The sequence below is a fragment of the Oryctolagus cuniculus genome, chromosome 5 (genome assembly GCF_964237555.1).
Source record: "Oryctolagus cuniculus chromosome 5, mOryCun1.1, whole genome shotgun sequence".
Taxonomy (NCBI): Eukaryota; Metazoa; Chordata; class Mammalia; order Lagomorpha; family Leporidae; genus Oryctolagus; species Oryctolagus cuniculus.
This window is the reverse complement of record NC_091436.1, coordinates 163,213,277-163,226,066: the sequence shown is the minus strand read 5'-3', so window position 1 is coordinate 163,226,066 and position 12,790 is coordinate 163,213,277. Positions and strand designations below refer to the sequence as shown.

The 12,790-nt window shown below is 47.2% G+C and overlaps 1 protein-coding gene across 21 annotated transcripts in view; it reads right to left on the bottom strand.

Annotated features, from left to right (window-relative positions):
- CAGE1 (cancer antigen 1) overlaps positions 1–12,790 on the bottom strand; it is a 53,481-nt gene that overhangs the window by 14,212 nt on the left and 26,479 nt on the right. For 13 of the 21 annotated variants that reach the window (XM_070074440.1, XM_051855864.2, XM_017344881.3 and 10 more), the window contains 5 exons: positions 7,717–7,827; positions 5,832–5,912; positions 5,494–5,601; positions 2,743–2,847; positions 1,408–1,478 (listed from right to left, as the gene is read on the bottom strand). In XM_070074440.1, the coding sequence (XP_069930541.1) occupies positions 1,408–1,478; positions 2,743–2,847; positions 5,494–5,601; positions 5,832–5,912; positions 7,717–7,827 (476 nt within the window). The other 8 variants (XM_051855867.2, XM_051855868.2, XM_070074441.1 and 5 more) reach the window with 3 other exon arrangements.

Below are 12,790 nucleotides of genomic sequence, written 5' to 3'. Positions count from 1 at the left end.
GAGAGCAGCGTACTCGGCGTGTGGGCAGCCGAGTTGGGATTGGCAGAGGACTATAAAGGAGGAGAGAGACGGCATGCACCGGGAACATCTAAGGGGAACATCTAGCTGAAGGAACACCCGTGCAGCCCCCGAGAAGAGCCGGCCGGCGGTGTGCCGCTCCCCTGCGGAAGTGGGGAATGTGGCCAGGGGGAACTGCCCTTCCACGGAGGTGGAAGGGATAGTAGCCAACCCGGGAAGAACCAGCAGCAAACCCGGGGAGGGCCGAGCAGACGAAAGAACAGCGCAGGGTCCTGTGTCGTTCCTCCACGAAGAGGGGGAGCGACATAATGGTGCCATGACTCAGATATGAAGCCTAGGCAGGGTTTAGTGTCGTTCCTCCACGAAGAGGGGGAGCGACAGACACAAAATTTGAAAACAGTAACTTTGGAGTGTTTCAAGCTATCTTGGGTTTGAGAATGTATTTGGTACCTGAAATACTACTGCATGTGGATATGTTTTCAGAATTATTTATTTATTTATTTGAAAGTGTGACAGAGAGAGACCTGCTATCCACTGGGTCACTCCCCAAATGCCCACAATAGCCAAAGCCAGGAGCCATGACCTCCAGCCGGGGCTGGCATGTGGAAGGGACCCAAGCCTCAGTAGCAAGAAGCCAGATGGGACTTGGAGCAGCTGGGACTGGGACCCACACTCTGATGGAAGCAGAGGAGGGCATCTCAAGCGGTGGTTTAACCTGCTCCACACAACACCGGCCCCAAGTAGGTGTGCAGCTTTTTTTTGTGAACAAAATCTAAAAAGTTCAAGGTTATTTCACTTGAATACTATGATAATGTCCTCTAAACGTTTGAGATGCTTCTCGCTACTTTTTTTTTTTTTTTTTTTGACAGGCAGAGTTAGACAGTGAGAGAGTGAGAGAGAGAAAGGTCTTCCTTTTCTGTTGGTTCACCCCCCCAAATGGCCGGTGCATATAGCCAGTGCGCAGCGCCGATCTGAAGCCAGGAGGGCCCAAGGACTTGGGCCATCCTCCACTTCCATCCCGGGCCACAGCAGAGAGCTGGACTGGAAGAGGAGCAACTGGGACAGAACTGGCACCCCAACCGGGACTAGAACCCAGGGTGCCGGCACTGCAGGCAGAGGATTAGCCAAGTGAGCCGTGGCGCCAGCCACTTCTCGCTAATTCTTTCACCACCCTTAAAACCCAGAGGGTGCTCTGAGAAAGGCAGCTAACAACCTGCTGCTGGAGTCTGTCCAAGCAGTCCAGACACAGCTGTGTTAATGAATGGTTTTAATCTGTGAAAGTGCATACCTTCCCTGTCTCCAGGAGCTTGAGAAGTTGAACTCAGAAGCTGGAGAGTAAAATAAAACACTGACATTGACAAAACTAAAGATGAAGTCTTTTCTACTCACAGAGCAATCTGGGAGTGGGACATCTCCAGCCTCTGGTCAGCACATCTGATGATTTCTTCATATGACGTAACCTTGAAAAACATAAGCTGAACAGATTACACTTGGAGAAACTCCAATTTTATGTTTTGCTTCTTAAAAAAATCTCTACAAATTCAATTATTTGACCGCCATCAATTAAAGTTTCATCATAGGCAAAACAGCTTCCTTCCAATTTGAGGTCAGAAAGATGAATACAAACAGAATGACAGCATGACTATGCATCAAGCAGAGAAAGTAAAATGAGTCAACTGTAACTCAGACGTTTTCCACAGAAGTGGGACATGTGTCAACTAATGGTCAGTCTACATGGTTTAAGTCAGTGAAACTTTGCAAAGGTAGATTAGGGGTGGGCCTTTGGCACAGCAGTAAAGTCACCACTTGGGACACCCATATCCCATATCAGAGTTCCCTATTCAAGTCCCAGCTACTCTGCTTCCAATCCAACTTCCTGCTAATGCATATCCTAGAAGGTAGACGAATATGGCTCAAGTACGTCAGGTCTCCAGATTGAGTTCTTGGCTCCTGGCTTCAGTCTGGCCCAGCCCTGGCTGTTGCAGGCATCTGGGGAGTGAACCAGGGATTGGAAAATCTCTCTCTGTCTCTCTGTCATTCTGTTTGTAAATTAAATGAAAATAAATTTTTCAAAAAAAATTAAATTTAGACACTAAACTAGACCACTAGCTTGGAAAGATTTATTATTACTCTGAAAGTAAAGTAGCAGGGCAAAGACTTCAAATTGCCTGTAGCAGAATGGGTAGACACACACAATGTTCTTTCCTAGTTCCTAGCTAAAAGACTAATGGAGGCAATTTATAACAGGATTTTGAAGTAAGAGATAAATGAAAATGTGCCATATCATCTCAGATTCTTTTTGGCTCAAAAATTCTATTATTTTAATGTCTGGCACAGTTCTTTTTTTTTTTTTAAAGAGTTATTTATTATTTGAAAGGCAGAGTTACAGAGAGGCAGAGAAAGAGAGAGAGAGAGAAGTCTTCTACCCACTGATTCACTCCCAAGATGGCTGCAACGGCCGGAACTGTGCCGATCTGAAGTCAGGGGCCAGAAGCTTCTTCAGGGTCTCCCACGAAGGAGCAGGGGCCCAGGACTTGGGCCATCTTCTACTGCTTTCCCAGGCCACAGCAGAGAGCTGGATTGGAAGTGGAGCAGCCGGGTCTTGAACTAGCACCCCTATGGGATGCTGGCACTGCAGGTGGTGGCAGCTTTACCTGCTCCACCACAGCGCCAGGTCCTGGCATAGTTCTTCAAAGGCAAATATCTCTGTAAGGAAATTCGTACCTTATTTATTAAGTTGCCTAAATGTCTTTGATACTCATCATTTTCTTCCATGAGTCTGCCACAGTGGTCTTCTTTTGACTCAAGAAGATATCCTAATTTTGTGATCTATGGAAAAACATTAGTAAAAATACTAACCCGAAACCACTATGAAAGCTAGATGTGGATGCTAAAAACAAAAGAGAACCGTGAGTTTTACTCTATTCCAACATTTCTTTAAACTGAGTTGTCAGATATGTAAATTGTGACAGGTATGAACCAGATCCTGGTGAGACCACACTTCCCATAGATGTACAGGAATTAGCATGGGTTTGAAACAGCTTTGCAAATAACTAAACTCATGTTAATGCACAAAAATATGTACCAGCCCCTAATCTTCACTACTTTCTTTCCACGTGGAACCCATGCACAGGCACGTGTGACTCCATGTGAAACAGCACTGCTGTCATGCTTCATGAGACATCTTGAGAAATACCCTCCCTTCTACAAATGACTGCAGCTCTTTTTTTGCCTTTTCTTTTTCTTTTTCTTTTTTTTTTTTTTTTTTTTTTTTTTTTGACAGGCAGAGTGGACAGTGAGAGAGAGAAAGGACTTCCTTTGCCGTTGGTTCACCCTCCAATGGCCGCCGCGGCCGGTGCGCTGCGGCCGGTGCACCGCGCTGATCCGATGGCAAGAGCCAGGTACTTATCCTGGTCTCCCATGGGGTGCAGGGCCCAAGCACTTGGGCCATCCTCCACTGCACTCCCTGGCCACAGCAGAGAGCTGGCCTGGAAGAGGGCAACAGGGACAGACTCCGGCGCCCCGACCAGGACTAGAACCCGGTGTGCCGGCGCCGCAAGGCGGAGGATTAGCCTAGTGAGCCGCAGCGCCGGCCTGACTGCAGTTCTTTTTAAGCTTTATTTATTTGAAAGGCAGAGTTACAAAGGGAGAGACAGAGAGAGAGAGAGACAGAGACAGACAGAGTGAGAGTGAGCTACCATCTGCTGGTCGACTCCCCAAACGGCTGCCATGGCCAAGGCTGGGCCAGGCTGAAGCCAGGAATTCATCTGGGTCTCTCCCATGGGTGCAGGGGCCCAGGCACTTGAGCCATCTTTGGCTGCTTTCCCAGGTGCATTAGCAGGCAGTGGGATCAGAAGCAGAGCAGCCAGGACTTGAACCAGTGCCCATACGGGATAACAGCATTGCAGGTGGCGCTTAAGCCACTGCACCACAACTGCCCCATGACTGCAAGTTTTTAAAAAGCTCCAGCTTAATGTATTTCACAATCTGATCTATGTTTTCAAGAAAACTATTAAAAATTGTGTTTCTAAAAGTGACATCCAGGATTCACATGTCCCACCAGCAGTTACCTTAATTTTGAAAGTAATTTTAGAAGAAAAACTACAGAAATGTTTCCATCAGATAAAAATGCTAAGCGTGACTTTCAGTAATCTAATATCTTAAATACACTTAGTTTTCTGCAGTGACATAACACTAGAGAAAGCAACGACAAAGCAAATTTGCTGTAGACATAGGAACGTTCTTTCTCTCATACAAGTAAACTGGGGGACAACATCAAGTCAGTGGTCCTAACTCTCCTGACCATATACATTAGTTAAGGTCGGTAGTACAGATATTTGTGCCTCCATTTAGCTGATATAACCCAAGTGAAGCAAGTTTGAACGTTTGTAAGGAATATGTCTATGTCTGGAAGGGGAAGCACTGGAGTCTCCGTTTACCAACGTTGGTGCAGGGCTTTTCCACTCCACTCCACTGCATCTCGCGCTCAGCTTCACACACTTCATGACAGTTACCAAAGCAACGTGGGCTTCCCATTTCCTGGTTCCCATGGTGGACTTCATGGGCACATTGTGAGTTCTTTATTGGCTTTCAGGATGAAAGTAATAATCCCTTTAAACCCACAGATTAATTTTGTATTTGGTAACTGCAGATTAAATAGCAGCAAAATGTTTTCTTACAGAATAATACTGGGGGGGGGGGGGCGGCACTGTGGCATAGTGGGTAAAGCCGCCGCCTGCAGTGCCAGCATCCCATATAGGTGTTGGTTCGAGTCCCGCCTGCTTCACTCTGATCCAGCTCTCAGCTGTGGTCTGGGAAAGCAGTAGAAGATGGCCCAAGTGCTTGGGCCCCTGCACGCATGTGGGAGACCAGGAAGAAGCTCCTAGCTCCTGGCTTCAGATCGGTGCAGCTCTGGCCGTTGTGGTCATTTGGGGAGCGAATCAGCAAATGGAAGACCTCTCTCTCTCTCTCTCTCTCTGCCTCTGCATCTCTGTAACTACCTTTCAAATAAATAAATATTTTAAAAAATCAATTATGTTAATAAATATTTTTCATTACAGTGGGATCCAGCCGATGGTTAAATTGCTCTGTACCTATGCAGACACCAGCGCATCCTCTCATCTTCCCATTTTTCCTCCTCCGTCTACACGCCACCAAGGTCAACTGCAAGGGCTCTTTCCCAGGACAGCCAGGTTGCTGCGCACAGCTCCTGGGGTAGCACATGCACCTGTATAACCGTGCCCAGTCACAATGGAAAACATTGAAACCAACAAATCTGATTACAGAAACCATACTGGACAATATTTAATGTTTCAAAACTTCAATGCTGTACCTTTAAGGCTGAATAATCCCGCACCATGACAGTGTGGCCATTTTAATGAGCAAAGTTTTAGGAGACTAATAATTTCTGACACTTGCTCACAAAATAATATTGGCTACAAAGATGACAACAAGGTCAGCAAAGGCCTCTCTTACCAAGTAATCAAGCTCCTCGTTCAGATTGTGGTACTTATCCAGTTTGGCTCCCAACAAGACAGGCAGATCTCTGACATTCTTGGCTTCATTTGAATCACGGCCTGTAACCTGAGATGAAATACATTTGTGTTCCCTTTCAATGTTTTAATACTCCTTGCAACATTTGAGAATAAACACGTTACTGTTTTAAAAAGCAAAGAGATCTTCAGTGGCTGGAATCAAAGAAGTGTAAAACCTTGAGCCAGAAGGATTTGCACAAATTTGCCAAAAGAACATAAACATGCGACATTGTATTTTTGCATGTTAAAAACCGTACACACAACTAATGTTAAACTCACCTCAAAAGCATGATCATGAAATGCCTTTTCATTAGCAATTAACTCCCTAAAGGTTGTGATTTTGTCTTTATGTTTCAGTAGCTAAGGGGAAAAAAAGCATTTAATATTTCAGAGGAGAAGAAATAAAAACAAATTCTATTATAAGCATAATACAATTATCAAATGACACAGAATCCAGTCTCTGGTTTCCAGAAGACACGGCGCCTGGTCAGAGTTCACACAGCAGGCCTAGGACTGCCAGGCCTGGGAAGGCCTGCCAGCGCGGCTGCCCCTTGACCAGTCCCTGGGCACTGCAGCCGTGGGAGAGTTTCCACCATTCCCTGACAACCTATTCACCCAAAGTGTATGGGTTTGGAAAGCACTGACTTCCTTCTAGGCTCTGGAACTTTAGGTACGTGCTAGGCAGAGGGTATCTATGTGGACAGCTCCCAGTGAAAACCCAGGCATTGGGTCTGTAGAGCTTCCCTGGCAGACAACACTTCACAACTCACTGCTGGGGCAGTGAAGTGCCACCCACATGACTCCACAAGGATCTCGGAGGCCTGAGTCGCATGTCCTCTGAGCTGTGCCCCATGCGCCTCTCCCACGGCTGACCCTGGTTTGCATCCTTCAGCAGTGTTAAATCATAACTATGAGTGATAACAGCATCCTGACTTCTGTGAGTGCTTTAGCAAATCATCAAACCTGGGAGAAGGAGCTTATCCTAATGATCAAATGTTACTGCCACCAGGCTGTTAACAATGCCTTCAGGGAAAAAAATAGCCAGTTCTGGATACAACGAACAATCGTTTCTTCTTTGTTTACTGTTCCTTTTTAATAATAACATCTTAATGTATCAGTATACAAATTTCTCCAAGTATCAGTGAGGTAAAGTGTGCTGCACAAACTTTGTTTAGTTATTGAAAAATTCCAATATTTAAAATAAGTAGAGAAAAAGCTGAATGAGACTCCAGCTAACGCTCATTCAGCTCAACAGTTAACAGCTGATGGCCGATCTTGCATCATGCACCCTGCTCCCTTGCAGCCCCTCACTGAAGCAAACTACACACACTGCATCAGGTCATCAGTCCCTGTTTCAGTGACTACATAGAAATTAACCAAAAGAACACAAACGTCTGAAACTGTCTTTCCGGTAATATGCGTGGTGGGAGCAGGCTTCCTGGAAGGTTTACAGAAGTGGAGGTTCCTCTGCGGCCTGTGTGCTCAGGGTCCTTTTCCATGTTGTTAGGAGATAAAACAATTTCCTAGGGAACTGCAACACATGTTCTAGCTGGCCAGTTCACAGCTGCACAGAACTGAACCCGATAGGATCCAAGATTCCACATTTGTACAAGTTCTTTTCCCTTTAGTCAATGCTGTCACTTCTGTGTCCCTCTCAGATTAAACACGGCACAGTGGAATGTCCTCTTTTCATCTTCCCTATGTAACGGACCCTCTCAGTTCCATCTCTCAAGTTTTATACCACCAGGCCAAGAAAAGAGTAATTGCGGAAAATCTGGGAACCTCTGTCCTTACCCTTCCACCCACCTGAGAAATGAAATGATTTGTTTCCCGTGTTTCCAATATCCCAAGTCTGAAATCACTAAAAGGATGTCAAACTATCCTTCAGGGCTTGACGGTGCCATGAAAAAGTGAAAAAACAAAACAAAACAAAACAAAAAAACCACATTTCCTGTAGATGGATGAGATTTTCCAGTGCTTAAATTAGACACACTATAAATTAAATTTAAATCTGAACACTGTACTTGCTCAGTGAGGGGCACAGTAAAGCTAATCTGATCCTCACAAAAAATTCTTAAAAGAATCCAATTTTAGGAGTTCCTCTTTTCTTGAAATTCTCTTCATGCAACTGATAGACTTTTAGAATTAAGAACAAGTACAGTACCTCTTTATCCAAGTTTTTCTTCTTGAGATGGAAGCTCTTCAATATTTGCAGCATTATGTCACTCACTTTCTCACTCTCTCTGAAGTGTCCAGCATGGGGATTGATGATGTCCTGGGGTAACCGTTTGGGAAATGGAATTAAAAGATTTTCATGAAAAAAAAAAAAACCATATAAAATTATTCGTGAGGTTAAAGAGGGGCAGGGAGAATATGCAAATAAAAGAAGTCTCCCTTGCAAACTAAGTGGCCAAACTGAAGGGGGTCAGATCATAGTGTACGCCTGTCTTCAGCTGCTCCTCCCATGACAGCTCACAGAGGGATATTCAGGAAGACTTCACACTGATGCACACTTGTGCACAAGTTGGGACATACTAGTACAACTGCTGCCAAGGTGATATGCTTCTACAGCAACTCTGCAAGCTTTCACATTCATGTTTATGCCTTCCCCCTTAGGCTCGTCAGTTTACAAATCCAAATTTTAGACAAGCTGCTACACCTGACCCCAGAGCAAGGAGACATCCTCAACAACATGGAACTGCAGGTATTTCCAAGCTACTGAGAATGAAGGCACTAGCAACAATATCTAGAGAGCAAAAGAGCGTGGTCTTGCATCTCAGTTCTCCCATTTAACCATATGAGAGACTTTAGACAAGAGACTCAAGTATTCTGAGCCTTATGTTTTTAAAAATTAATTTGAGAGGTAGAGAAGGGTGGGGAGAGAGAGACACCCCAGAGTCAGCTCCCAGCCACTGAGACATTCCCCAAATACCTGCAATGACTGGGGGCTGGGCAGAAGCAGGGAGCAGCGGGAACTCAGTCCAGGTCGCCCACATGGGTGACAGGCACCTAACTACTTGAGCCATCACCTGCTGCCCCCCACAGTATGCATTAGCAGGAAGCCAGAACTAGGAGTGGAGCCAGGACTTGAACACAGGTTCTCTGATAAAGGATGCGGACGTCTCATGGGACGTGGGTGTCCTAAGCAGTGGCTTAACTGCTAGGCCAAACACCTGTCCCTTGAGCTCAGTTTGTTTTCCATATTAAAAACAAAAAAGCTGAGTAATATAAAGAATTGTGTAAAGATTGAATGATATAATTAAAAAATCGGGTACAGTAAACAATGTCTCCAAAGACAGGTCAGCAAGTCAGCAAATACTTGTTGAATGCCTGTTTGGAGTTTAACCTTGCATTAGCTACTGGGATGCAATATACCATGGCGGGTGGATTTCTAGTGAGGGTAGGAAACACAGAATAAGCAAAGAAATATTTGTTTGGGAGGCTGGCATTGTGGCATAGTGGGTAAAGCTGCTGCCTGCGAGGCTGGCATCTCACATGGGTGCAGGTTTATGTCCCAGCTGCTCCACTTCTGATCCAGCTCCCTGCTAATAGCCTGGGAAAGCAACGGAAGATGGCCCAAGTGCTGGGACCTCTGCACCCGTGTGGGAGACCCGGAAGAAGCTTTGGCTCCTGGCTTCATCCTGGCCCAGCCCTGGCTGTTATGGCAATCTGGGAGTATGAACCATCGATGGGAGATCTCTCTCTCTCTCTCCGTAAAACTCTTTCAAATAAATAAACAAATTTTTTTTTTAAAAAAAAAACAGAAATATTTGTTTGGGATGGGATGTGATCTACGATGAAGAGGGCTGATGACATACTCCACCTGTGAGAGATCTGACACAGAAGCAGCCAGGGAAAGCAGCCACCATGCAACAGCAGAAACCCAAGCAAACACGGAGAGGGAGCGCATGCTTGATGGGGGTGGGAGGTGGGGGAGTTTGTAGCAAATAAGACTCTGTGCCACATTTAAATTTAAATTCAAATTATAAACTTTTATTTATTTATTTTCATGTTATTTGAAAGGCAAAGAGGGGAGAGAGTTCTTCCACCTGCTGGTTCACTCTCCAAAGGCTGCAACAGTTGGGATGCAGACCACCCAAGTAATGATTTAACCACTGCACCATATGCCTGGCCCCTGTGTGGGGAGCAACTCGGACTAGACTGTTACTGGAATTAAGACTTATTCTATGCATCTGCTCTCCCACAATATGGCGCTGAGAAGGGAGTAACAACTTCTACACAGCTGCCTCTTGCCAACTTGAGTGATGACCTGCAGGAGCTGATCCTGCTCCTGATTGGAGGAGAGCAGCGTACTCGGCGTGTGGGTAGCAGAGTTGGGATTGGTGGAAGAGGACTATAAAGGAGGAGAGAGACAACATGCACCAGGAACATCTAAGGGGAACACCTGAGCAGCCCCCGAGAGAGCCGGCCGGCGGTGTGCTGCTCCCCCATGGAAGTGGGGAAAGTGGCAGGGGGAACCACCCTTCCACGGAGGTGGAAGGGTCGGTAGCCAACCCGGGAAGAACCAGCAGCAAACCTGGGGAGGGCCGAGCAGACAAAAGAACAGCGCAGGGTCCTGTGTCGTTCCTCCGCGAAGAGGGGGAGCAACATAATGGTGCCGTGACTCGGATAGGAAACCTAGGAGGGAAGAAACGGGAAGAAGTGGGAAAATACCAGAGAGAGAGACTAGCAAAGAGCCTAGGGAAAAGCTGGACGGAAAAGGTGCCGGAAGAAGCTATTGAAAGCCTAGGCATAAACTCGGATACGGACTGTGGGAAAGGAGTTAGGATTGAAAGTGAAAGTGAAAACAAGAAGAAATTTAGACTCGGATACGGACTATGACGGGGAAGCTAGGAGATTAAAAGCGAAAGTGAAAGCTAGAAGAAACTTAGACTTGGACATGGACTGTGGGGAGAAGCCAGGAAAAATGAGAGGGGAATATTGTTGGAAGAAAAGTTAGGAAACATACTGGGTAGAGAAAAATATGTTAGGGAGGATGAAGCCGCGGGGGCAGGCTGAGGCGGAGACGTAAGCTATGTTGGGATTCGTCAAGTCAGCCCGGGGAGCAAAAGGCGAAAATCTAAAACCAGAGGCAGAGACGCGTAAGCTAGGTTGGAATCCGTCAGATTAGCCCAGGGAGCAAAAGACGGGAAGCCAAACCGAAGCGGAGACGTGAGCTAGGTTGAATTCGCCAGGTTAGCCCGGGGAACTTAGACTGAAAACCGAGAAGCGGAAACGTAAGCTAGGCTGTGTGATTCGTGGAAGCCACCGTGCGCAGAGAGAGCGCGCGGGGCGCGAGTAGGAAACGCGGGGCTAGCGCGAAGGCTGTGGTGCGGGCGCGAAGGGGCGCGGAGACCAAGGAGTGTGTGCGAAGCCGGGAAGCCGCGCAGAGCTGGGAAGCCGCCGCGGGGCGAGGCGCTGAGAAGCAGCCTCGGGGCGGGCGCCGGGAAGCCACGAAGATAAGAGAAACAGAAGTTTAGAAGTAAAATGAGAGAAATAGGAATGCTGGCAGATAGAAGTAAAATAGGAGAGATAGGAATGCCCGGAGATAGAGAAATAGAGAAAAATAAGGCCTCCCCACCACATGGCAATGAGAGAGCTTGGATTCGGTCTGCCTGATTAGTGAGGCGGTGAGCACCTGTGGGCGGCTAGCAGCTTCTGCGCCGCAGGTCACCGAAGACAGGCACGTTATCAACACCAATAAGTCTCCCCACAAGACGGCAATGAGAAGGCTCGGATTCGGTTTGCCTGATTGGTAGGGCTTGTAAGCACCTGCAGGCAGTTCTAGCAGAGCAGAGCATGCGCTGCAGGGCACTGAACACAGGCATGCATCAGCACCTAAAAACCTCCTCACAACATGGCGAAGAGAGGACCCGGATTCGGTTTGCCTGATTGGTAGGGCTTGTAAGCACCTGTGGGCAACTCCAGCAAGCAGAGCAGAGTGTGTGCCACAGGGCACCGAAGACAGGCACGTATCAACGCCAAAAATAAAAAGAAAGGGGGAATTGTGGGGAGCAACTCGGACTAGACTGTTACTGGAATTAAGACTTATTCTATGCATCTGCTCTCCCACAATATGGCGCTGAGAAGGGAGTAACAACTTCTACGCAGCTGCCTCTTGCCAACTTGAGTGATGACCTGCAGGAGCTGATCCTGCTCCTGATTGGAGGAGAGCAGCGTACTCGGCGTGTGGGTAGCAGAGTTGGGATTGGTGGAAGAGGACTATAAAGGAGGAGAGAGACAACATGCACCAGGAACACCTGAGGAACATCTGAGCAGCCCCCGAGAGCCAGCCGGCGGTGTGCCGCCCCCCCGCGGAAGTGGGGAAAGTGGCAGGGGGAACCGCCCTTCCACGGAGGTGGAAGGGTCGGTAGCCAACCCGGGAAGAACCAGCAGCAAACCCGGGGAGGGCCGAGCAGACAAAAGAACAGCGCAGGGTCCTGTGTCGTTCCTCCACGAAGAGGGGGAGCGACACCCTGTATTCACATTTTTTTAAAAAACAAAACTTTAGAGGCCAATGTTTGGCCTGCTGGTTAAGATATGGCCTGGGATGCGTAAATCCCACAATGCAGTGCCTAGGTTCAAGACTTGGTTCTGCTCCTGAGTCCAACCTCCTACAAATGCACACTCGGAGGCAGTGGCCCTCGTACTTAGCATCTTGCCACCCACGTGGGAGACCCGGATTGCTCCCTGGTTTCCAGCTTCAGCCTGGCCCAGCCCTGGCTGTGGTGGGCATCTGGGGAGTGAACCAGCAGAGGGAAGTTCTCTCATTCGTACTCTCTCATGCTCTCTCTCTGCCAAATAAAAACATTCAATTAAAAAAAAATTCAGGTAGACACAGTCTGTGGGCTACCACTGTGTGACACCAGTATGAGTATGTATGTATGTATGTATGCCAGTTCCACACACAACAAATGCTGGTGTTCAACAAAATTTAGCTAAAACAAAAGAGAAATTTCCCCCAACTCACTTGAACATTTGCTCACTCACTGTATTTCTCGTACCAAGAATGTGACAAATCTATGCCTCCAGATTTCTCTGATAAGTGCACTGAAGATGAAAAGAGGGGCTGGTGCTGTGGCATAGAGGGCTAAGCCTCTGCTTGTGGTGCCCGCATCCGATACAGGCACCTGTTCGTGTCCCTGCTGCTCCCCTTCCCACTCAACTCTCTGCTAATGGCCTGGAAAAGCAGTGGAAGACAGTCCAAGTGCTTGGGTCTCTGTATACGCGTGGGAGAC